The sequence below is a fragment of the Mustelus asterias genome, chromosome 5 (assembly GCF_964213995.1).
Source record: "Mustelus asterias chromosome 5, sMusAst1.hap1.1, whole genome shotgun sequence".
In the NCBI taxonomy this organism is placed as follows: domain Eukaryota; kingdom Metazoa; phylum Chordata; class Chondrichthyes; order Carcharhiniformes; family Triakidae; genus Mustelus; species Mustelus asterias.
Window position 1 is genome coordinate 139,624,944 of NC_135805.1, and position 23,509 is coordinate 139,648,452.

Below are 23,509 nucleotides of genomic sequence, written 5' to 3' on the forward strand. Positions count from 1 at the left end.
ACGGACCATATTTGGACAAGCGGAGCAAAAGACCATGTACACAACCTAGAGCACCCAAGCCAAAAGATCTTTGATATTTGTCCTGCCTTGCTGAGAATTCACTGGTGATCCTCACTTTTGACAGTAACAGGGGTTTCCACACTGTTCCTTATTCTTCCACAACTCGAGCAACTCCCCTGGAGAGTACTGGGGGGATGAGAGCGCGCCGGGTTGACACTTCTTTTCACACAGCCAGTGAGGGTCCTTGTCAGCAGAGAAAATAGACATTTTAATACAAGCTATTTACATGAAATACTTACAAGGAGAAGTGTAAGTTACTGAAAACAGCACGAGTTAAAGGCTCTTGTGAGAAAGGGAAGATATATTTGTGTGGTGAGTCTAACTAGGGTCCATAAATAAATCACTGATAAATGCAATAAGGACTTCCAGAGATATTTTGTTACCTGGAGAGTGGTTAAAATGTGGAACTCACTACCACTGGAGTAGTTGAGGCGAATAGCACAGATACATTTAAGAGGAAGCTAGGTAAGCACGAGAAAGAAAGGAATCAAAAGGTTGAGGGAGAGGGGTGGGAGGAGAGTCATATAGAGCAAATACACTGGCATGGACCAGATGGGCTGAATGGCCTGTTTCTGTTGTACTTCAATGCAATGAAGAATTGATTGATAAATAGCTACGGCATAATTACTGTGAAAATCAGTCTTAGATGCCTAAATCAGCCTTTTCTGAACTCCTTACACAATGGGCCCTATTTTACCATTTGGAGTCTGAGGGCCGCATCTGGGCATAATGCAGATCCAAGCCTGGAATCCTCTTTCCAGCGCGCCCATACGCTTTTTGCCAGCTCCAGTCCGATCCACGCTGTGGGCGGGGCTTAGCGCTGCCGGAACGATCGGAGCTCTGAACTGCGCATGCGCAGGTCAAAAAAAAATCCGATGTAGCGTGCCCGGGCGTGAAAGAAAAAACCAGCAGAGAGAGCAGAGAGGCGGGGAGGATGGACTTGGGAGAATCTTGCAAACTGAAAATAATGTAGCATCCTCTTTGTGCTGCCTAATTATCTATGGGAAAGGTAATTAAACTACAGTGTCCTAGTGAGCAATTAGTGACCTGTATAATACATTTGTGATCCGTAACTGGATTGTTGATGCTCAAATGTTCAGAGTCCTGTGGTGAACTTGGCAGAATTGTCCCCGTGGTGGAACCTGGTTGGAAATAAGATTCAAGGAGATTACTACATCTGGGAAACCAACCATAGTGAAAAGAAGCTTGTATTGGCAACTCTTCTCTCACATCCCATGGCAGATGTGCCCCTACTTATGAATGTGATTTGCATGGGCAACGCTGGGTGCAGCTACTCTGCCTCTGGAGCAGCCTTGGATCCTCGGTCATCTTGTTTTCATCTGAACATTGCCCAGAATTAGAGGAATCCCCTTTGGAAGATAATGTCAAAATTATTATCCAGGGACTAAAAACCTGACAGTCACAAATTTGGGAAAATATTTCAAAATAAATATCCCCCCGTCCATATTTTGAAATATTTTCCCAAATTTTTGACTGTCAGGTTTTTAGTTCCTGTGATTATAATTTTGACATTATCTTCCAAAGGGGATTCCTCTAATTCTGTGCAATGTTCAGATGAAAACAAGATGACCGAGGATCCAAGGCTGCTCCAGAGGCAGAGTAGCTACACCCAACGTTGCCCATGCAAATCACATTCATAAGTAGGGGCACATCTGCCATGGGATGTGAGAGAAGAGTTGCCAATACAAGCTTCTTTTCACTATGGTTGGTTTCCCAGATGTAGTAATCTCCTTGAATCTTATTTCCAACCAAGTTCCACCACGGGGACAATTCTTCCAAGTTCACCACAGGACTCTGAACATTTGAGCATCAACAATCCAGTTACGGATCACAAATGTATTATACAGGTCACTAATTGCTCACTAGGACACTGTAGTTTAATTACCTTTCCCATAGATAATTAGGCAGAACAAATACATTATTTTCAGTTTGCACGATTCTCCCAAGTCCATCCTCCCCGCCCCCCCCAAACCAGAGATCCATCTGAGCCCGCCCCCCTCCTCTGACGGACGCCAGCGGAAGGCCAGGAAGGTGCTGCAGGCTCTCGAAGGGCTGCAGGTCGGAAGGATGGTGGAGGGAGACCAGCGATCGAGGTAGGTTGGGGGTGTGCTCTGGCGAGGGGGGCCTGCCTCCCAGGGGGGTCCGATCCCGGGGCTGGGATCTGCCGAGGGGGGCCTGCCTCCCAGGGGGGTCCGATCCCGGGGGGGCGGGGTCCGATCCCGGGGGGGCGGGGTCTGCCGGGGTGGTTAGCGAAGGATGGTCGAGGAGGACGGTGACTTCACAAGGGCAGAGAGGGCTTCGGAGGTTCCCCTGCAGAATAGAAATCCGCTTCGGACTTTCATTCGGCAGGTCGCTAAAAGCGCGGATGTGGAACGGACCAGAAGACGGTAAAGTGGGATTTGGAGGTAGAGTTGGGCGCGCGGTTCATTAAGTCGATTTAAATGCATGCTAGTGCATTTAAATCGTCGGGCTGCCCGATTTGGGCGCAGGCCGGACCTGCGCCGGAATCGGGTGTCGGTAAAGCCGCGATCTGCTTGGAATCGGGTGCAGATCGCGGTATAGGCCCGACGTCCAACTTTACCGCGATTTCGCGCCCGTTTAAAGGTTTGGTAAAATCGGGCCCAATCAATCACAAATCTGAGAGAAAACAACACTGGAAATGTTGAATGTAATTTGGTCACCTGATGACGCTGAGGTCCAACTGCAGCCATCCAAATGCCCATGCTGACATCTTCACCCTGTAGGTACAATACAGAGCAGCACATTATTCTCACAGCCATACATTCTACATGTAACTGGCTACCATGTGAATTACCCAGTATAAATTACCTTCATTTCGCAATTCAGCCTCTAAATAGTTTGAAACAGAAGGATGAGGGCAGAAGGTGCCTCAGACACCACTGCCTCCAACTCGCACCTCATCCTTGCTGGTGAATCATTGCTGGAAGAAACACTGCAATAAGGAACAATGTTCCTTCAGGATATTGGTCTGCAATAAATACTAAGATACAAGGAATGCTGCCCACTCTTACATACTATGCTGGGCACTTCTCAAGTTTTTCCTGTCCTACTAAAACATTCAGCGGCTTCATTTGCTCAGTTCAATCTCCTTTTCCCTATTATTTTAGCACCATTGATTTTCTATTTTCTGTGACAATAAGATGTTGTTGCCGAGTGAATTTTTAATGTCAATCTGAGCTTTAATGTCGCTGAATTCTGAAATGTGATTCAATATTAAATGTTACTCTTACATCCTCACAAACCCACTCCGTACTGAAGGTTGTCTGTACGGCACGGTGGCACAGTGGTTAGCGCTGCTGTCTCACAGCGCCAGGGACCCGGGTTCAATTCCAGCCTCGGGTTACCGTCTGTGTGGAGTTTGCACGTTCTCCCCGTGTCTGCGTAGGTTCCCTCCGGGTGCTCCAGTTTCCTTCCACAGTCCAAAGATGAGCGGGTTAGGTTGATTGACCATGCTAAATTGACCCTTAATGTCAGGGGGATTAGCAGGGTAAATGTGTGGGGTTATGGGAATAGGACCTGGGTGGGATTGTTGTCAGTGCAGACTTGATGGGCCAAATGGCCTCCTTCTGCACTGTAGGGATTCTGATTCCATCATTATTTCTATTACAGAAACAATGCCCAAAGTGTAGGTAGGATTAAGGAAGATATAATTTCAAAACAATTGGATTCTAAATATATGATTAAACAAATGAATTATCATGAATAAATACTGTAGAATCGTGCAGCATTATACAGTTTTCTCATGGCCTGGTTGTGAAGTCTTCTCCTGCTGCAGTGTTCATGCACTGAAGAGCAAAATGAGGCTTCCTCAGAATCTGGAGAGAGGTTTTGTGGCACACTGGTAGCTCCTGAGCCAGAAACTCCAGTTCCAGCCAAGGCTTGCAGGTCAAGGGCCAAGGAAGATATGTTCATAACGTGGCCAAACAGGTTGAGTATCAGCCTGCAAATCCTTCCAACTCTTGCCAATGGCAGATGGTAAGAGTAGGAGATTCCTGAGCAGCCATGTACTACAGGTTGCTACACAACTCGAGACTGCCTGAGTGAACTGTATCACACCCCCACCGGTTGACCAGGTAGCTGGAGAGAAAGTATTTCCTTTGGTCGGGGAGTCCAAAATAAAGGGCCATAACCTTAAAATCAGAGCTGGGTTGTTTGGGGTCAGGGAGGACTTCAAAAGGGAAGTGAAAATGTGAGAATTCCCCCCAAAAGGCTGAGGAGGCTGGGGTTCAATTGAAATTTCCCAAACTGCGATTGCTAGATTTTTGATTAAAGTCCAACGGGTTTATTTGGAATGACGAGCGGCCCTCCGAAAGCTCATGATTCCAAATAAACCTGTTGGACTTTAACTTGGTGTTGTGAGACTTCTCACTGTGCCCAGTCCAACACCGGCATCTCCACATCATAGATTCTTGATGGGCAAGGGCACGAGAGGCTACAGAACCAAGCCAGATAGACGGAATTTAAATACAGAACTGCCATGATCTAATTAACAGGCTCGAGAGGCCATGTGTCTTACTCCTGTTCCTATAGTGTTTGCTGAGACAATTAGTAAATGTGATGTGGTTGCTGGATACTTGCTCAGCTGGAGACTGAGGGAGGTGAGTGGAGACAAAGACAGAAAATGCTGGAAAATCTCAGCAGGTCTGACAGCATTGTGGAGAGAGAGAGCAGAACCAACGTTTCAAATCTGGATGACACTTCGTCAGAGGTGAGTGGAGATTCTAGTTCATCAATAATACTGCAGGCATACACCCATTCAACATGCACAGAAAATCCACTGGAAATCCTTTAGTAATTTGATTCTGCAGATGTTGGGATTGGACAGAAGTTTTAAGTTGATGGTGAGCTTGGAATAAAGACTTGGCAGAAGATTAGCAGGAACACTCTTTAGGTCTGATGATCAGTTCCTGTAAAGGCACAATATTGCTTTGCAAACACACTGTGTAAATATGTACATACAAATACTGAAAATTGTTTTTTTGTCAGGGTAAGGGGGTGCCACAGCAAGTTGTTGCTTTGCCACTGAGACCTCATAGAATGTGCTGGGGGACCCTATAATAAGATCACATTGTGTCATCACCATCACAGTCTCTTTGATAACAGTCTGGCCAGTCTGTCTGCCATTTGCCAGACAGGAAGCGGGCAGTAGAGTCAGTGCGGGCTGATCATCTGTTCCTGCAAAGTGAAATCACCCAGATGGCTAAATGATCCCACTTACAGAAAATTGTACTTTAGGATGTAGTATATAAATACTGTAATTTGAGAAATACCAGGTGTAGTTTAAAAAAAATAGCTGTCCAATTAGTCCCACTCTCCTTGGGCATAAGATGAGAAGGTGAAATTGAAGATTACTGCTTCACGGAGTTCGAGGGACAATATGGCCTATTCATAGAATCCCTACAGTGCAGAAGGAGGCCATTCGGTCCATCGAGTCTGCACCCACTCTGCAACAGAGCATCCCACCCAAGCCCTATACCCATAACCCTTCTAACCTACACATCCCGAGCCACAAAAGGACAAATTAGCATGGCCAATCCACCTAACCTGCACATTTTTGGACTGTGGGAGGAAATTGGAGCATCCGGGGGAAACCCACGCAGATACAGAGAGAACATGCAGACCACTTAGACAGTGACCCAAGCCGGGAATCGAACTCAGGTCCTTGGCGCTGTGAGGTAGCAGTGCTAACCACTGGCCACCCTCCAGCTCCTATTTCTTACGTAGCAGACTTGGAAAACCAGGTGACTTTGTACCTTTGTATCACAAAGCTTTCTAAGCACTGGTGTTTTCTTCAACTCTTGTCTGGAGTTGTTGTACACTAACAAAAAGAGATTGATTACAATTTTCACAGTAAATTTATTGCAGTGTTAATGTAAGCCTACTTGTGACAATAATAAATAAACTTTAAATTGCATTATAACCCTAACATGCAACAGCTTAGGAATTGCTAAGGCAAAAAAAGTTACTGAAATCTAAAACGGGTGAAAAAACCAGCGAGTATTTTACAATCACTATTTCCATAATACAGTTAAAATCCACAGAAGGCGCCCAGTACCTGATAGACTTTTAGCGTCTTAGCGTTTTCTGCCAGCCACTCAATCAGGTTTCGAGAGACGACATAACCAGAACCACAGGCAAAATCGGGATAGACCAGGCTTGGGTATTCCAGCTCCATCCACTTCCCACTGCTATCTACCGCCCAATTCTGCCTGAAACTGAAGAAACCAATTGGGAAAATGAATGAGCGTGAGGCTTTTCTGACTAAACAAATAAACAAAGCCTCAAAATAGCGTGGATGCTGTAAATGTGAGATAGAAACAGGTCATGTCGGAAATACTCAGCGGGTCAAGCAGCATATATGGAGAGAAAAACTTGTAAATGGGAAGATGCTTCTGATTAACAACCAAGAAACTCAACACCAGCTTGAACAGCACCTCTCCACTTAGACACTTCACAAGCTTTTTAGCCTCAGCATATGAATTTAATAACTTTAGATTTTAATCATCCATTTCTTCCTGGACATTCTGTAATCATTTAAACCTCTCTTTGACCTAACTTCTACTATCAGTTACTTTTTCCTTGCACTCATCTCTTCTGGCAATGGCCTAGTGGTATTACCACGAGACTATTAATCCAGAAACTCAGCTAAAGTTCTGGGAACCGGGGTTCGAATCCCACCACGGCAGATGGTGGAATTTGAATTCAATAACAAACATCTGAAATTAAGAATTTACTGATGACCATGAAACCATTGTCAATTGTCGGAAAAACCCATCTGGTTCACTAATATCCTTCAGGGAAGGAAATCTGCCGTCCTTACCTGGTCTGGTCTACATGTGACTCCAGAGCCACAGCAATGTGGTTGACTCTCTGCCCTTGGGCAACTAGGAATGGACAATAAATGCTGGCCAGCCAGCGATGCCCATGTCCCATGTATGAATAAAAAAAATCTCTCCTGCTTTTCACCTGATCAGAGTCCTACCCTTTTGTTCCTTCCCCTGTATTTGCTTAAAAGATGTTGAAACTTCTTGCATCTTGCAATTCTGAAAAAAAGGTAATTGCCCTGAAACATTAACGCTACATCTCTTTACAGATGCTGCCCGACTTGCTCAGTGCTTCCAGAGTTTACTGATCCTATTTCATAAATTAACTCTTTTATCATATCACTCCAAAAAGCATCACATATTTTGTGTTAAATGACTAATGTATCACATCCTTTTAGGTTAATTTGCCACTTGGAAATAAGTGGACGTATTAGTGAGAGGCAATATGGTTTTGTGAAGGGGAGGTCGTGTCTCACAAACTTGATTGAGTTTTTCGAGGAAGTGACGAAGATGATTGATATGGGTAGGGCAGTGGATGTTGTCTACATGGACTTCAGTAAGGCCTTTGACAAGATCCCTCATGGCAGACTGGTGCAGAAGGTGAAGTCGCATGGGATCAGAGGTGAGCTGGCAAAGTGGATACAAAACTGGCTCGGTCAAAGAAGACAGAGGGTAGCAGTGGAGGGGTGCATTTCTGAATGGACGGCTGTGACAAGTGGCGTTCCTCAGGGATCAGTGCTGGGACCTTTGCTGTTTGTAATATATATAAATGATTTGGAGGAAAATGTAACTGGATTGATTAGTAAGTTTGCAGACGACACAAAGGTTGGTGGATTTGCGGATAGCGATGAGGACCATCAGAGGATACAGCAGGATATAGATCAGTTGGAGACTTGGGCGGAGAGATGGCAGATGGAGTTTATTTCGGACAAATGTGAGGTAATGCATTTTGGAAGGTCTAATACAGATAGGAAATATACAGTAAATGGCAGAACCCTTAGGAGCATTGATAGGCAAAGGGATCTGGGTGTTCAGGTACACAGGTCACTGAAAGTGGCAATGCAGGTGGAGAAGGTAGTCAAGAAGGCATACAGCATGCTTGCCTTCATTGGCTGGGGTATGAGTTTAAAAATTGGCAAGTCATGTTGACGCTTTATAGAACCTTGGTGAGGCTGCACTTGGAATATAGGTTCAATTCTGGTCGCCGCACTACCAGAAGGATGTGGAGGCTTTGGAGAGGGTACAGAAAAGATTTACCAGGATGTTGCCTGGTATGGAGGGCATTAGCTATCTGGAGAGGTTGGAGAAACATGGTTTGTTCTCACTGGAATGACGGAGGTTGAGGGGGTGACCCGATAGAAGTCTACAAGATTATGAGAGGCATGGACAGAGTGGATAGTCAGAAGCTTTTTCCCCAGGGTGGAAGAGTCAATTACTAGGGGGCACAGGTTTAAGGTGCGAGGGGCAAGTTTTAAAAGAGATGTACGAGGCAGATTTTTTACACAGAGAGTGGTGGGTGCCTGGAACTTGTTGCCGGGGGAGGTAGTGGAAGCAGATACAGTAGTGACTTTTAAGGGGCATCTTGACAAGTTCATGAATGAGATGGGAATAGAGGGATATGGTCCCCGGAAGCAAAGAGGGTTTTAGTTAGGTCGGGCAGCATGGTCGGTACAGGCTTGGAAGGCCGAAGGGCCTGTTCCTGTGCTGTAATTTTCTTTGTTCTTTGTTTTCTGAAGCTTTGAAAACACTCTTCAAGAGGTCCTCAGACATTTGGTATGGAGGCCTGTCAAGCTCTCTTTGAATTTGAAACCATTTAAACTATGGAGGAATAGCAGAGGAAATAAATCAGAAACAGCGCATAGACAATGAAGATGGAGGTTAATGTGCAGCTTAAAATAATTGAATGACCAGAATCGGGACAAGGGAGCAAAGAGATCCCACGAGCAAGGAGAAGTCTTGAGATAAAGCAATGTGACGTTAGCTTAGGCAGAAGTAATATAGTTCTTCCGGAGTGGCACAGTGGTTAGCACTGCTGTCTCACAGCGCCAGGGACCTGGGTTCGATTCCTGGCTTGGGTCACTGTCTGTGCGGAGTCTGCACGTTCTCCCCGTGTCTGCATGAGTTTCCTCCGGGTGCTCCGGTTTCTTCCCACAGTCCGAAGATGTGCAGGTTAGCTGGATTGACCATGCTAAATTGCCCCTTAGTGTCAGGGAGACTAGCTACAGTAAATACATGGCGTCATGGGGATAGGGCCTGGGTGGGATTGTGGTCGGTGCAGACTTGATGGGCCAAATGGTCTCCTTCTGCACTGTCGGATTCTATGATAGTTCCAGAGGCTTCTGGTCAGAAACTAACAACAGTAGGTTTTCCAAGATTTTAAATAAATACAAAATGCAGTAACTATAGTATGCTAAAAGCCAGATCCTCAAACCAAATCAGACAGTAAAATTATGCAGCACAGAAGAAGGCCACTCAGCCCATCATTCCCATTGCTTGCTCTCTGAAGGAACTATTTGAATAAGCCCACATCCCATGCTTATTGCCACATAGCCCGCAAACCTCTCCCTTTGAATGACAGGATGAGCTGCCTTTATATACGAACACACAGATACTGACTTTCCCCACCATACTTTCGTAGCTCCCAGCCTGTCTCCTGCTCTCTCTAGTACTGCCTCCACATCGACATAACAATCATCGTCCGTTTTCAGCAGCAGTTTGAAGCTTGTCGACTCCACAGACCTGTTTGTGAGGTAAAAGCAGGGTTGGAATTCATGAAATTGTTTTAAAAAACCTTTCCGGTAAATGTGTACATTTAAGGCACACTCCTAAACTGGCTGCTGTTGCCTCCAAATCTCAAATACTTAGTTATCCAAAAACAACCATCTCTGTGACTCCAGACCACAATCTCCTCCGTAATTAAAAAAAAAGACTTGCATTTTTGTCGTGCTTTTCATGACCTCAGGATGTCCGGAAGCCCTTCACAGCCAATAAAGTACATTTTTTAAAAGTGTAGTCCCTGCTTTAATATAGGAAATTGTGCATAGCAAGCTCCCACCAACAGCCATTCGATAATTGACCAGATATTCTGTTTGTAGGTGTTAGCTTAGAAATAAATATTGGTCAAGACACCAGGGGAAATCTCTTCTTTCAAAGCGCCAGGAACCCGGGTTCGATTCCCAGTTTGGGTCACTGTCTGTGTGGGGTTTGCACATTCTCCCCGTGTCGGCGTGGGTTTCCTCCGGGTGCTCCGGTTTCCTCCCACACCCCAAAGTTGTGCGGGTTAGATTGATTGGCCTTGACCCTAGGGGGATTAGCGGGGTAAATATGTGGGGTTATGGGAATAGGGTTTGGGTGGGATTGTGATCGTTGCAGACTCAATGGGCCGAATGGCCTCCTTCTGCACTGCAGGGATTCTATAATTCTAAATGGTGTCATGGGATCTTTCATGTTCGCCTGAGGGAGCAGACGGAACCTCAGTTTAGTGTCACATCTAAAAGTCAGCAGCTCTAACAGTGCAGCCATCCTTCAGTACTGACACCTGGAATGTTAACCTGGATCTTGTGCTCAGGCCTCTGGACTGGGTCTTAAACTCAATTTTCCGTCGGGAGTGTTATCCACAGCTAACACAGAGAGTGATGAATGTCCCTTACCACTGATAAAAGTGCAGCAGTTTATGTGGCACATTTCTGTATGTGTCCACCACATCTACAAAAACAATATCCTGATAGGTTTGACTTTCTTTTTGTAAGGCAGCATCTTCCTCCCTGAGTTTATTTTTGTGGCTTTCAAACCGCTTTGGCCGAGTGTTGAGGCTTTCCACGAGTGCAGGACCATCTGAAATAGATAAAGAGAGACGGGTTTAATCTGTGCTGGCAGAAATCACTAGTCAAGTTCTCCATTAAACTTCACATCGTTATAATGGGAAAGCGGGGGTGTTTATTGTGTCTGAACATTATAAAAGAGCAAACATAAGAAATAGGCACAGGAAAAGACACCACAGCCCATCGAGTCTGCAGCACTGTTCAATGGCTGACCTCAGGCTTTCACTCTACTTTCCCACCTGCTCCCCATATCTCTCTGAGACACAAAGTTTCTGTCTATCCTAGCCTTCAATGATGGAGCTTCCACTACCCCCGGAAGTAGAGAATTCCAAAGATTCACAACCCTTTGTGCGAAAGCATTTCTCATCTCAGTCCCAAATGATCAGTGCCATCCTGAAACTGTGCCTCTTTGTTCTAGATTCCCCATGATGTGGAGATGCCGGCGTTGGACTGGGGTAAACACAGTAAGAAGTTTAACAACACCAGGTTAAAGTCCAACAGGTTTATTTGGTAGCAAAAGCCACTAGCTTTCGGAACAGGCTGTCCCTTCGTCAGGTGGGTGGGAGTTCTGATCACAAACAGGGCACAAAGACACAAACTCAATTTACATGAATAATGATTGGAATGTGAGTCTTTACAGCTAATCAAGTCTTAAAGGAACAGACAATGTGAGTGGAGAGAGGGCTAAGCACAGGTTAAAGAGATGTGTATTGTCTCCAGACAGGACAGTTAGTGAGATTTTGCACATCCAGGCAAGTTGTGGGGGTTACAGATAGTGTGACATGAACCCAAGATCCCGGTTGAGGCCGTCCTTATGTGTGCGGAACCTGGCTATCAGTTTCTGCTCAGCGACTCTGCGGTGTCGTGTGTCGTGAAGGCCGCCTTGGAGAACACTTACCCGGAGATCAGAGGCTGAATGCCCGTGACCGCTACTCCGGGGAAGTACTGGACGACGAAGGGTACTCTGTCCACAGTGTCCCGTGTTTGTCTTCTGAGGAGGTCGGTGCGGTTTCCTCATAAGAACAGGATATGGCGCTCGACTCATCGATCGGCAGTTCCGACGCGCCACAGCGAAAAACCGCACCGACCTCCTCAGAAAACAAACACAAGACACGGTGGACAGAGTACCCTTCGTCGTCCAGTACTTCCCCGGAGCGGAGAAGCTACGGCATCTCCTCCGGAGCCTTCAACATGTCATCGATGAAGACGAACATCTCGCCAAGGCCATTCCCACACCCCCACTTCTTGCCTTCAAACAACCGCACAACCTCAAACAGACCATTGTCCACAGCAAACTACCCAGCCTTCAGGAGAACAGTGACCACGACACCACACAACCCTACCACAGCAACCTCTGCAAGACGTGCCGGATCATCAACACGGATGCCATCATCTCACGTGAGAACACCATCCACCAGGTACACGGTACATACTCTTGCAACTCGGCCAACGTTGTCTACCTGATACGCTGCAGGAAAGGATGTCCCGAGGCATGGTACATTGGGGAAACCATGCAGACGCTATGACAACGGATGAATGAACACCGCTCGACAATCACCAGGCAAGACTGTTCTCTTTCTGTTGGGGAGCACTTCAGCGGTCACGGGCATTCAGCCTCTGATCTTCGGGTAAGCGTTCTCCAAGGCGGCCTTCGCGACACACGACAGCGCAGAGTCGCTGAGCAGAAACTGATAGCCAAGTTCCGCACACACGAGGACGGCCTCAACCGGGATATTGGGTTCATGTCACACTATCTGTAACCCCCACAGCTTGCCTGGATGTGCAAAATCTCACTAACTGTCCTGTCTGGAGACAATACACATCTCTTTAACCTGTGCTTAACCCTCTCTCCACTCACATTGTCTGTACCTTTAAGACTTGATTAGCTGTAAAGACTCACATTCCAATCATTATTCTTGTAAATTGAGTTTGTGTCTTTGTACCCTGTTTGTGATCAGAACTCCCACCCACCTGACGAAGGAACAGCCTGTTCCGAAAGCTTTTGCTACCAAATAAACCTGTTGGACTTTAACCTGGTGTTGTTAGACTTCTTACTAGATTCCCCAGCCAGAGGAAACAGCCTTCATTATCTACCCTGTCAAACATCTTCAGAATCATTAATGAGATCACTTCTCATTCATCTATCGACCTAATTTACCCAGCCTCTCATCACAGGACAACAATGTAATCCCAGGAACTAACCTAGTAAACCTTTACTGTGATGCTTCCAATTCCTTAAACATGCAGACCAAAACTGCACCCAGTATTCAAGCTGTGGTCTCACCAAAGCTCTGAGCAATTGGAGCTAGACTTCAGTATTCTTATACTCCAATTCTCTTGCAATAAAAGGTCAACGTGCCAATTGCTTTCCCAATTGTTTGCTGTACCTGCAAGCTAACGTGTGTTCCTTGTATAAGTACACCTAAATCTATATCAAAATCAACATTTACAAGTTTCACGCCTTTTAAAAAATATTCTGCTTTTTCAGTCCTACAACTGAAGTGAAAAACTTTACATTTACCCAAATTACATTCGATCGACCACCTTGTTGCTCACTCACGAACCCGTCTATATCTCTTTGCAGCCTCTGTATCTTTCTAACAGTTTGCATTCCAGCCCAGCTTTGTAGCGTCAAAAAACATAGATACTTTACTATGTAAAGACTGTAAATAGCTGAGGCCCCAACGCTGATCCTTGTGGCACCCAACTAGTCACTGCCAGCCAACTTGAAAATGCCTTGTTTATGCCCTCTTTTTGCTTTTTGTCCATTAACCAATCTTCTATCCTTGCTATGTGGTTAGCACTGCTGCCTCCCAGCACCAGGGACCTGGGGTTCGATTCCCAGCTTGCATGACTGCGTGGAGTTTGCACATTCCCCCGTGTCTGCGTGGGTTACCTCCGGGTGCTCTGGTTTCCCCCCGCAGTCCAAAGATGTACGGGTTAGGTGAATTGGCCATGCTAAATTGCCCCTTAGTGTCCAAGGATGTGTAAGGTTAGGGGAATTAGCAGGGTAAATACATGGGGTTGCGGGGATAGGGCAGGGTGGTGGGCCTGGATGGGGTGCTCTTTTGGAGAGTCGGTGCAGAACTGATGGGCCGAATGTCCTTCTGCACTGCAGGGATTCTATGGATATTATCCCACCCTCCAAGCTCTGTGAGCTTTTGTGTGGCACCTTATTCTTTTGGAAATCCAGTAGTTTACTGCTTTATCTATCCTACTAATTACACCCTCAAAAAAACTCAGAATAAATTCGTCAAACAGGATTTCCCTTTTGTAAAACCACACTGATATACTATGCTTTTCCAGATGGATTGTTAAGACTTCCTTAATAATATAGGAAGGCAAGGAAATACACAGAAGGTATTTTTAAAAGATTGTTCTCCACATGTGGGCATTTCTAGCAAGGTTGGAGTTTACTGTCTATTCTTCGTTGCCCTCAGTTTGATTGGTTTCCTAGGCCACTTGACAGGACATTAAGAGTAAATCACATTGATGTGGGACTGAGACACACTTGGCCCAGACTGGGTGGGACAGCAGATTTTACAGAACATTAGTGAACCAGTTGGATTTTGACAATTTGACAACTTCATGGAAAGTTTTACACAAAAGAGCTATTCCCATGTGAGGAGGTCGAGTTAAGTTTATTATTGGCACAAGTAGGCTTACATTAACATTGCAATGAAGTTACTGTGAAATTCCCCTAGTCGCCACACTCCGGCGCATGTTCAGGTACACTGAGGGAGAATTTAGCACGGCCGATGCACCCTAACCAGCACATCTTTTGAACTGTGGGAGGAAACCTGAGCACCCAGAGGAAACCCACATAGACACGAGGAGAATGTGCAGACTCCACACAGACACGGGGGGGTAACATACAGAGTCCGCACAATGACCCAAGCTGGGAATTGAACCCGGGCCCCTGGCGCTGTGAGGCAGCAGTGCTAACCACTGTGCCCCCGTGCTGTCCAAGTTATTGAATCTTTGGGGTCAATATCCTTCTAGCCAGTCATTCTCCTGCATTACTGTCTTGGCTGCATCATTTTAAACCTAAGGGACTATGCAGTTCACTAACATCCATTGCTAGGGTTGCAGTTTGCTCTTTCACTGACCTACCATGAATGGTATAAGTGAAGCCTCCAGCCACCGCAGCCACATTCTGTCCAAATCCATCCTGAATCACCTGCTTCTCCACCTGCAGCTGAGCCTGTATACAACAAGCAGAGCTTGGGATCAGGAGCAAACCAAACATCGAAGAAAGCAAGTCCAAATGAAGTGTGCACACACACACTCATACGCATGCACACATGTAAATGTGTACACACACACACGTATTTAGGCACACACTTCAATATCCAGTTACATGCTTTAAATACAGTTAACATCCCTTTCACCAGTTCCAAAACAGCACAGAAAAAACACTCCCTCAATACTGTTCCCAAATGTAGTCCAGTGCTCCCTCGGTACTGCCCTTCTGACAGTGCAGTGCTCCCACAGTAATGTTTCTTCAACAGGGCAGTACTACCTCAGTATGGCTCCCCCCAACAGTAATCATTTCCCAATTTCTGTCCACAGGAGAGGATGCAGCTCTTGTGCTTTGAATCACTTTTCAGCGGGACTCCTAACTAGTTAGCTTACTGTAACATGAGGATCGACTTACTGTAGAGAATCTAAGAACACCTCCTCCACTGTCAAGCAGGACATCTGTGAGGTTCATGGTAGTGAGGTACTCAGAGTCTTGGCTCTCCCAGGCAATGGTGCCTTCAAAGCCCTGTTAAAGAGAATAATATATATACTTTCTGAAGTTTTACACACCATCTTCATTTTAATTTATTCATTCACTTCCCATCCTCCCATCACCCTCGAGAAGGTGGTGTGAACTGCCTGCTTGAAACACTCAGTCCATCTGGTGTAGGTACATCTCTCGTGCTATTAGGAAGGGAGTTCCAGAATTTTGACCCAGCGACAGTGAAGGGAGGGCGATATATTTTCAAGTCAGGATGGTGTGTGGCTTGGAGGTGATGGTGTTCTTATTTAGCTGTTGCCCTTGTCCTCCTAGCTGGTAGAGGTTGTGGATTTGGTAGGTACTGTCGATGGAGCCTTGGGAGTTGCTGCAGTGCATCAAGTGGGTCAAAGTGGGCACTGCGACCCGCGAGTGGGTCACATGATACTGAAAGGTGGGTCGCCGAAAATGATCCCCAAAGAATGCCTGACCTTTTTTATCCATTTTCTTTCTGGGTAAATTCTCGCTGCAGTACAGAGTATGACCACATGAGGCAAGAATAAACAGGCTCTGTACATGCACTTGGTGCCAATTCCCTTTCCTTTTCTAGTAAGTCAATTGTAGACATGGGCCGTTTTGTTCACAAAAGAGAGGGCCAGAGACTAGTAGTAAGTGAACCTGGCTTGGGTCACGAGGGACAGCTATCTGATAAAAGTGGGTCATGTTGTATTATTTATATCTGTTTATATGCAGTCTCTAGCTACTTGAGAAATAGGATTTTAATTTTAACTTGCATCAGAAATAGTTCTGTATCAATTATGGAGATATCAGTGACATACTCTCATCTTAGGTTTCAAATTAATTTTAACTACTTCTCCTTGCATAGATTTACTCGTCACAGATGATGTAACTGGATGGTTGTGCTGCTATGTAGTCACCATGTCAACAAAAAAATACATTGACAACATCACCTCCAGTCTCTTGAAACCAAATGTATTATTTGTGCGCATCAGAGGCAAGGCCAGCAGTTATTGCTCAACGCTTATTGCCTTTGACGAGATGGTGATAGGCTGCTTTCTCGAACCATTCTATTTGATGTGGTGTAGATACACCCACAGTGCTGTCATGAGGGCCTTCCTGTGTTTTGAACCAATGAGAGTGAAGGAACGGCGATATAGTTTCAAGTCAGGATGGTGTGTGGCTTGGAATGAAACTTGAAGGTAGCTTCACTAGATTGACACCTCATGTTTAGGTATGCCTGTGCTGCTCCAGGGATGCTCTCCTAGCTCTTCATTGAGCCAGGGTAGTAATGGTAGAGTGAGGAATATGCCGGGCCATGAGGTTACAGATTGTAGAAAAATGTAATTCTGCTACTGCTGATTGAACCATAGAAAGGTTATGGCACTGAGAGGTCATTCAGCCCACTGTGTGTGCGCCACCGATTTAGGGAACAAATTCCAGATGCCCACCCACTCTGGGCACAAAAGCTCTCCACAGCATCCCCTCAAATCCTTCTACCAATCGCCTTAAATCTGTACCTCCTGTTATAATCCCGGGCAGAAATTCCAATTTATTTTATGAAGTCAGCCTAGACCATTAGTTTTGCACTTTGAATTTGGTTAGGGTAAGCATGAGATGCTTCACTTCAGGTAAGATTCAAACAACCCACTAGGGAGCTTTTATCAAATAAAGTTTATTTACGAATATAGCTAACATTTAGAAAGAAAATTAGCAATAACTTTTAGCTTTACCCATTACAAACAAGAGAAAAAACGCATGATACTGTGCAAACCTTAACAACTAAATGCATTGTTCCAACCAAACAAACCTCCCCATAAACATACACCTATCCTAGGTTTAGCACAGAAAATACGAATGCTCACATGGTTTTGCAGCTCAGCAATACCTGCTGTGAATTAGTCCTTTGGATAGAGAATTGAAGCTCTGGCTTCTCCATTCTGGAAATCCCACCACCTCGAGGTAGACATAGTGTCACTGCTGGCCTCTAGCTGGCAAACAACCAACAGCAGAATTTTCACTCCAGAAAGTAAGAAAAACGGCAAATAACTAGCCATCAGAATATCTAACGCCAGGGAGAATCACAGAACACTGCATCCAGCCTGAAGCCCAAACACCTTCTAACTAGCTAGCAGCCAAAACTGAAAGTGAACAAACTATTGGGAGAGAAAAAAAACTGTCCCATTTGTCTGATTATCATTCTTCCCGAAACAATTCAAAAGGTCTTAAACTCCCACAAAGTGCATTAGGCCCAGATTATAAATAAACAAAACCCCATTTAAATCATTTAAGTAGCAGTAAAATGACATCTAATCAGGCAGCCCGGTGCCTGTTTAGACCATAAGACCATAAGACATAGGAGCAGAATTAGGCCACTCGGCCCATCAAGTCTGCCCCGCCATTCAATCATGGCTGATATTTTTCTCATCCCCATTCTCCTGCCTTTTCCCCACAACCCCTGATCCCCTTATTAATCAAGAATCTATCTACCTCTGTCTTAAAGACACTCAATGACCTGACCTCCACAGCCTTCTGTGGCAAAGAGTTCCACAGATTCACTACTCTTTGGCTGAAGAAATTCCTCCTCATCTCTGTTTTAAAGGATCGTCCCTTTAGCCTGAGGTTGTGCCCTGTGGTTCTAGTTTTTCCTACGAGTGGAAACATCCTCTCCACATCCACTCTATCGCAGTATCCTGTATGTTTCAATAAGATCGCCCCTCATCCTTCTAAACTCCAATGAGTACAGACCCAGAGTCCTAAACCGTTCCCCATACGACAAGCTCGTCATTCCAGGGATCATTCTTGTGAACCTCCTCTGGACCATTTCCAAGGCCAGCACACCCTTCCTTAAATATGGGGCCCAAAACTGCTCACAATACTCCAAATGGGGTCTGACCAGAGCCTTACACAGCCTCAGAAGTACATCCCTGTTCTTGTATTCTAGCCCTCTCGACATGAATGCTAACATTGCGTTTGCCTTCCTAACTGCCGACTGAACCTGCACATTAACCTTAAGAGAATCTTGAACAATGACTCCCAAGTCCCTTTGTGTTTCTGATTTCCTAAGCATGCCCCCATTTAGAAAATAGTCTATGCTTTTCCTCCTTCCAAAGTACATAACCTCACACTTTTCCACATTGTATTCCATCTGCCACTTCTTTGCCCACTCTCCTAACCTGCCCAAGTCCTTCTGCAGCCCCCCCGCTTCCTCAATACTACCTGTCCCTCTACAAATCTTTGTATCATCTGCAAATTTAGCAACAGTGCCTTCAGTTCCTTCCTCCAAATCGTTAATGTATATTGTGAAAAGTTGTGGTCCTAACACTGACCCCTGAGGCACACCACTAGTCACCAGCTGCCATCCTAAAAAAGACCTCTTTATCCCCACTCTCTGCCTTCTACCAGTCAGCCAATCCTCTATCCATGCCAGGATCTTACCCTTAACACCATGGGCGCTTAACGTATTTAACAGTCTCCTATGTGGCACCTTGTCAAAGGCCTTCTGGAAATCCAAATAAATCACTGGTTCTCCTTTATCCAACTTCCTTGTTACCTCCTCAAAGAACTCTAACAGATTTGTCAGACATGACCTCCCCTTGATGAAGCCGTGCTGACTCAGTCCTACTTTATCGTGCACTTCCAAGTACTCTGCAATCTCATCTTTAATAATGGACTCTAAAATCTTGCCAATGACCGAAGTCAGGCTAACCGACCTATAACTGTAGAGAACATGATTAAAAACATATTTCTTAAAGGCACAGTAGTGTCACAATGTGATAAATATAAATGCGATTTAATAAATTAAATCAAAAGAGAGCAGGAGATTTTTGTTTGCAGAGAATTGTGATGCTGTGATATTCACTAGAAGATTAAGTGACTGAGGCAGAGACGTTCACAACATTTAAGAATGGATTAGAATAGTTGAAGGAAAAATAAGCCCTACAATGAAACCCTGAAGAGAGGTTGACAGAAGCAATGAGGGTAGGTACGTGGTAGCCTATTCAAAAGGAATGTTATTTGTATAAGAGCAATCTGGAAAGATTTGAAACACGAGCTTCGGCAAAGATGGAGCTGGGGAAGGAGGGGGGGGGGGGGTGATGAAAGGTTTAAGCATCTTGAAGAGCAAAGGGAAGGTAAGCGACAGGAAGGTAATTGGAGAAAATAGATAAGATTAAGCATGGGCTTTGTAACATTGCGGGGTGGGGGGTGCGATGGACAGTCCATGAAAAGAACAAACATCTGCTGAAACCTTTGCTCATACCTTAGGTAAAAGGAATCTTTCCACCGGTTTGTACCACAGTTGGTTCACTTGCACTCCAGAGCTGAGCGGACTGAAGCGGGCGCTGACAATCACCTCCTGGTAAAACAGTCACACAGCAATTACCACGAGGAAACAACAAGCCAGAGTTCCACTAGACTGTCACACAGCACTGCCCCATTCATTCCACTTCCTACTGTACTCACTGTGCAACATGCTGGACCACCAGCTGGTTACCATAAAGCAACACCAGCTTCTCGAGGGGTACACAATGATGGGCTACAAATGCCAGTCTTGACAGCAATGCCCATGAAATGAGAATGAATTTAAAAAACTTACAATACTTTGGAGGGTTGTAGGGGTTGGGTGGGGTTACAGAGAGAGGGAGGGTTGTAGGGGCTGGATGGGGTTACAGAGAGAGGGAGGGTTGTAGGGGCTGGATGGGGTTACAGAGAGAGGGAGGGTTGTAGGGGCTGGATGGGGTTACAGAGAGAGGGAGGGTTGTAGGGGCTGGATAGGGTTACAGAGAAAAGGAGAGAGGGAGTGTTGTAGGAGGTTATAGAGAGGGAGAGTTGTAGGAGGTTAGAGAGAGGGAGAGTTGTAGGAGGTTAGAGAGAGGGAGAGTTGTAGGAGCTGGAGGATGTTACAGAGAGGAGGAGGGTTATAGGGGCTGAATGGGATTAGAGAAAGAGGGAGGGTTGCAGAGGCTAGAGGAGGTTACAGAGAGAGAGAGGGAGGGAGGGTTATAGGAGGTTACAAAAAGAGGGAGGGTTGTAGGGGCTGGAGGCATTTACACAGAGATGGAGTGTTGTTGGGACTGGGGGAGCTTACAGAGAGAGGGAGGGTTGAAGGGGCTGGAGGAGGTTACAGAGAGAGGGAGGGGTGTAGGGGCTGGAGGAGGTTACAGAGAGAGGGAGGAGTTCTAGGGGCTGGTGGAGGTTAGAGAGAAAGGGAGGAGTGTAGGGGCTGGAAGAGGTTACAGAGAGAGGGAGGGTTGTAGAGGCTGGAGGAGGTTACAGAGAGAGGGAGGGGTGTAGGGGCTGGAAGTTACAGAGAGGGAGGGGTGTAGGGGCTGGAGGAGGTTACAGAGAGAGGGAGGGGTGTAGGGGCTGGAGGAGGTTACAGAGAGAGGGAGGGGTGTAGGGGCTGGAGGAGGTTACAGAGAGAGGGAGGGGTGTAGGGGCTGGAGGAGGTTACAGAGAGAGGGAGGGGTGTAGGGGCTGGAGGAGGTTACAGAGAGAGGGAGGGGTGTAGGGGCTGGAGGAGGTTACAGAGAGAGGGAGGGGTGTAGGGGCTGGAGGAGGTTACAGAGAGAGGGAGGGGTGTAGGGGCTGGAGGAGGTTACAGAGAGAGAGTTAAGGCCCCAGAAAACACTGGATGAGAAATTCACAATTGTGACATTTCTGGACTAGGAGCCAATGTTTGAGACTTGGTGCAAGTTAGGCAGCATACTTTTGGATAAGCTCAAGTTTATGGATGTTGCAAGATGCCAGAGTAGTCAAGAAGAACACACTGGAATAGTTGAGTCTGGAAGTCTGGAAAATTGCGATAAGGATTTCAGCAGTAAGTGGGCTGAGACAGAGATAATGTGGTTACAGAATTGAAAGTAGGCAGTGTTATGATGGAGAGGATGTGGTTGGAAATTAAATAGTACGTCATGACTGTGTAGTGGGACTTACCTCCAGTGTGGTTTGGTAGAGTCGGACGGTCAAGTTCTGATGAAAACCTGTTCCTCTTGGATCATGGATTACCCCAAGTCTTGTAATAATGATGGGATGGAGAACTCGGAAGTCAATCTTTGATACCTTGCTACCAAGCAATGTGGAAGCAGGAGTTCCAATCAAAGTGACGGCTTCAATTTCCTGTCCTGTAACTGCAGAAAGCAAAAGGTAAAATTTACATTTGTATAGCATCTTTCACAGACTTAAGAGTTTCACAGCCAATTAATTACCTTTGTAGTGTCGTCATTGTTGTAACATAGGAAACCCATTCACCAACTCACACACAGGAAGATCCCACCAGCAATATGGTAATGACCTGATCATCTGATTTCATGATGTTTGGAGAACAAAAAGTCTAATAGAAACAGAAGATAGGAGCAGGAGGAGGCCATTTGGCCCTTCGAGCCTGCTCCGCCATTCATCACGATCATGGCTGATCGTCCAACTCAATAGCCTAATCCTGCTTTCTCCCCATAGCCTTTGATTCCATTCACCCAAAGTGCTATATCCAGCCACCTCTTGAATATATTCAATATTTTGGCATCAACTATTTCCTGTGGTAATGAATTCCACAGGCTCACCACTCTTTAGAACCATAGAAAATTACAGCTCAGAAACAGGCCTTTTGGCCCTTCTTGTCTGTGCCGAACCTTTTTTTGCCTAGTCCCACTGACCTGCACTTGGACCATATCCCTCCACACCCCTCTCATCCATGAACCCGTCCAAGTTTTTCTTAAATGTTAAAAGCGACCCTGGATCTACCACTTTATCCGGAAGCTCATTCCACACTCCCACCACTCTCTGCGTGAAGAAGCCCCCCCTAATATTCCCTTTAAGTTTTTCTCCTTTCACCCTTAACCCATGCCCTCTGGTTTTTTTCTCCCCTGGCCTCAGTGGAAAAAGCCTGCTCGCATTCACTCTATCTATACCCATCAAAATCTTATACACCTCTATCAAATCTCCCCTCATTCTTCTACGCTCCAGGGAATAAAGTCCCAACCTATTCAATCTCTCTCTGTAACTCAGCTTCTCAAGTCCCAGCAACATCCTTGTGAACCTTCTCTGCACTCTTTCAACCTTCCTGTAACTAGGTGACCAAAACTGTACACAATACTCTAAATTCGGCCTCACCAATGCCTTATATAACCTTACCATAACACTCCAACTTTTATACTCGATACTCCGATATATAAAGGCCAATGTACCAAAGGCACTCTTTACGATCCTATCCACCTGTGACGTCACTTTTAGGGAATTCTGTACCTGTATTCCCAGATCCCTCTGTTCAACTGCACTCTTCAGAGTCCTACCATTTACCCTGTACGTTCTACTTTGGTTTGTCCTTCCAATGTGCAATATCTCACACTTGTCTGCGTTAAATTCCATTTGCCATTTTTCAGCCCATTTTTCTAGTTGGTCCAAATCCCTCTGCAAGCTTTGAAAACCTTCCTCACTGTCCACTACACCTCCAATCTTTGTATCATCAGCAAACTTGCTGATCCAATTTACCACATTATCATTCAGATAATTGATATAGATGACAAACAACAATGGACCCAACACCGATCCCTGCGGCACACCACTAGTCACAGGCCTCCACTCAGAGAAGCAATCCTCCACAACCACTCTCTGGCTTCTCCCATTGAGCCAGTGTCTAATCCAATTTACTACCTCCCCATGTATACCTAGCGACTGAACCTTCCTAACTAACCTCCCATGAGGGACCTTGTCAAAGGCCTTGCTGAAATCCAGGTAGACAACATCCACCGCCTTCCCTTCATCCACTTTCCTGGTAACCTCCTCGAAAAACTCTAATAGATTGGTCAAACATGACCTACCACGCACAAAGCCATGTCGACTCTCCCTAATAAGTCCCTGTCTATCCAAATATTTGTAGATCCTATCCCTTATCACACCTTCCAATAACTTGCCCACCACCGACGTCAAACTTACTGGCCTATAATTTCCCAGATTTCTTTTGGAACCTTTATTAAACAACGGAACAACATGAGCCACCCTCCAATCATCTGGCACCTCCCCCGTGA

At 45.7% G+C, this 23,509-nt stretch overlaps 1 protein-coding gene across 4 annotated transcripts in view; it reads right to left on the reverse strand.

The window, feature by feature from the left end:
• The window catches only part of b3galnt2 (beta-1,3-N-acetylgalactosaminyltransferase 2), a 50,156-nt gene that overhangs the window by 10,088 nt on the left and 16,559 nt on the right, over positions 1-23,509 (reverse strand). For 2 of the 4 annotated variants that reach the window (XR_013497798.1, XM_078213391.1), the window contains exons 4-12: positions 21,423-21,616; positions 19,747-19,842; positions 15,405-15,515; positions 14,861-14,951; positions 10,577-10,760; positions 9,543-9,665; positions 6,158-6,317; positions 2,763-2,819; positions 87-243 (exon numbers count right to left, since the gene is read on the reverse strand). Coding sequence is in view for 3 of the 4 variants with exons in the window: in XM_078213391.1 (XP_078069517.1) it covers positions 112-243; positions 2,763-2,819; positions 6,158-6,317; positions 9,543-9,665; positions 10,577-10,760; positions 14,861-14,951; positions 15,405-15,515; positions 19,747-19,842; positions 21,423-21,616 (1,148 nt within the window). In the remaining variant the exon portion in view is untranslated. The remainder of the gene's footprint in view (positions 1-86; positions 244-2,762; positions 2,820-6,157; positions 6,318-9,542; positions 9,666-10,576; positions 10,761-14,860; positions 14,952-15,404; positions 15,516-19,746; positions 19,843-21,422; positions 21,617-23,509) is intronic. The other 2 variants (XM_078213389.1, XM_078213390.1) reach the window with 1 other exon arrangement.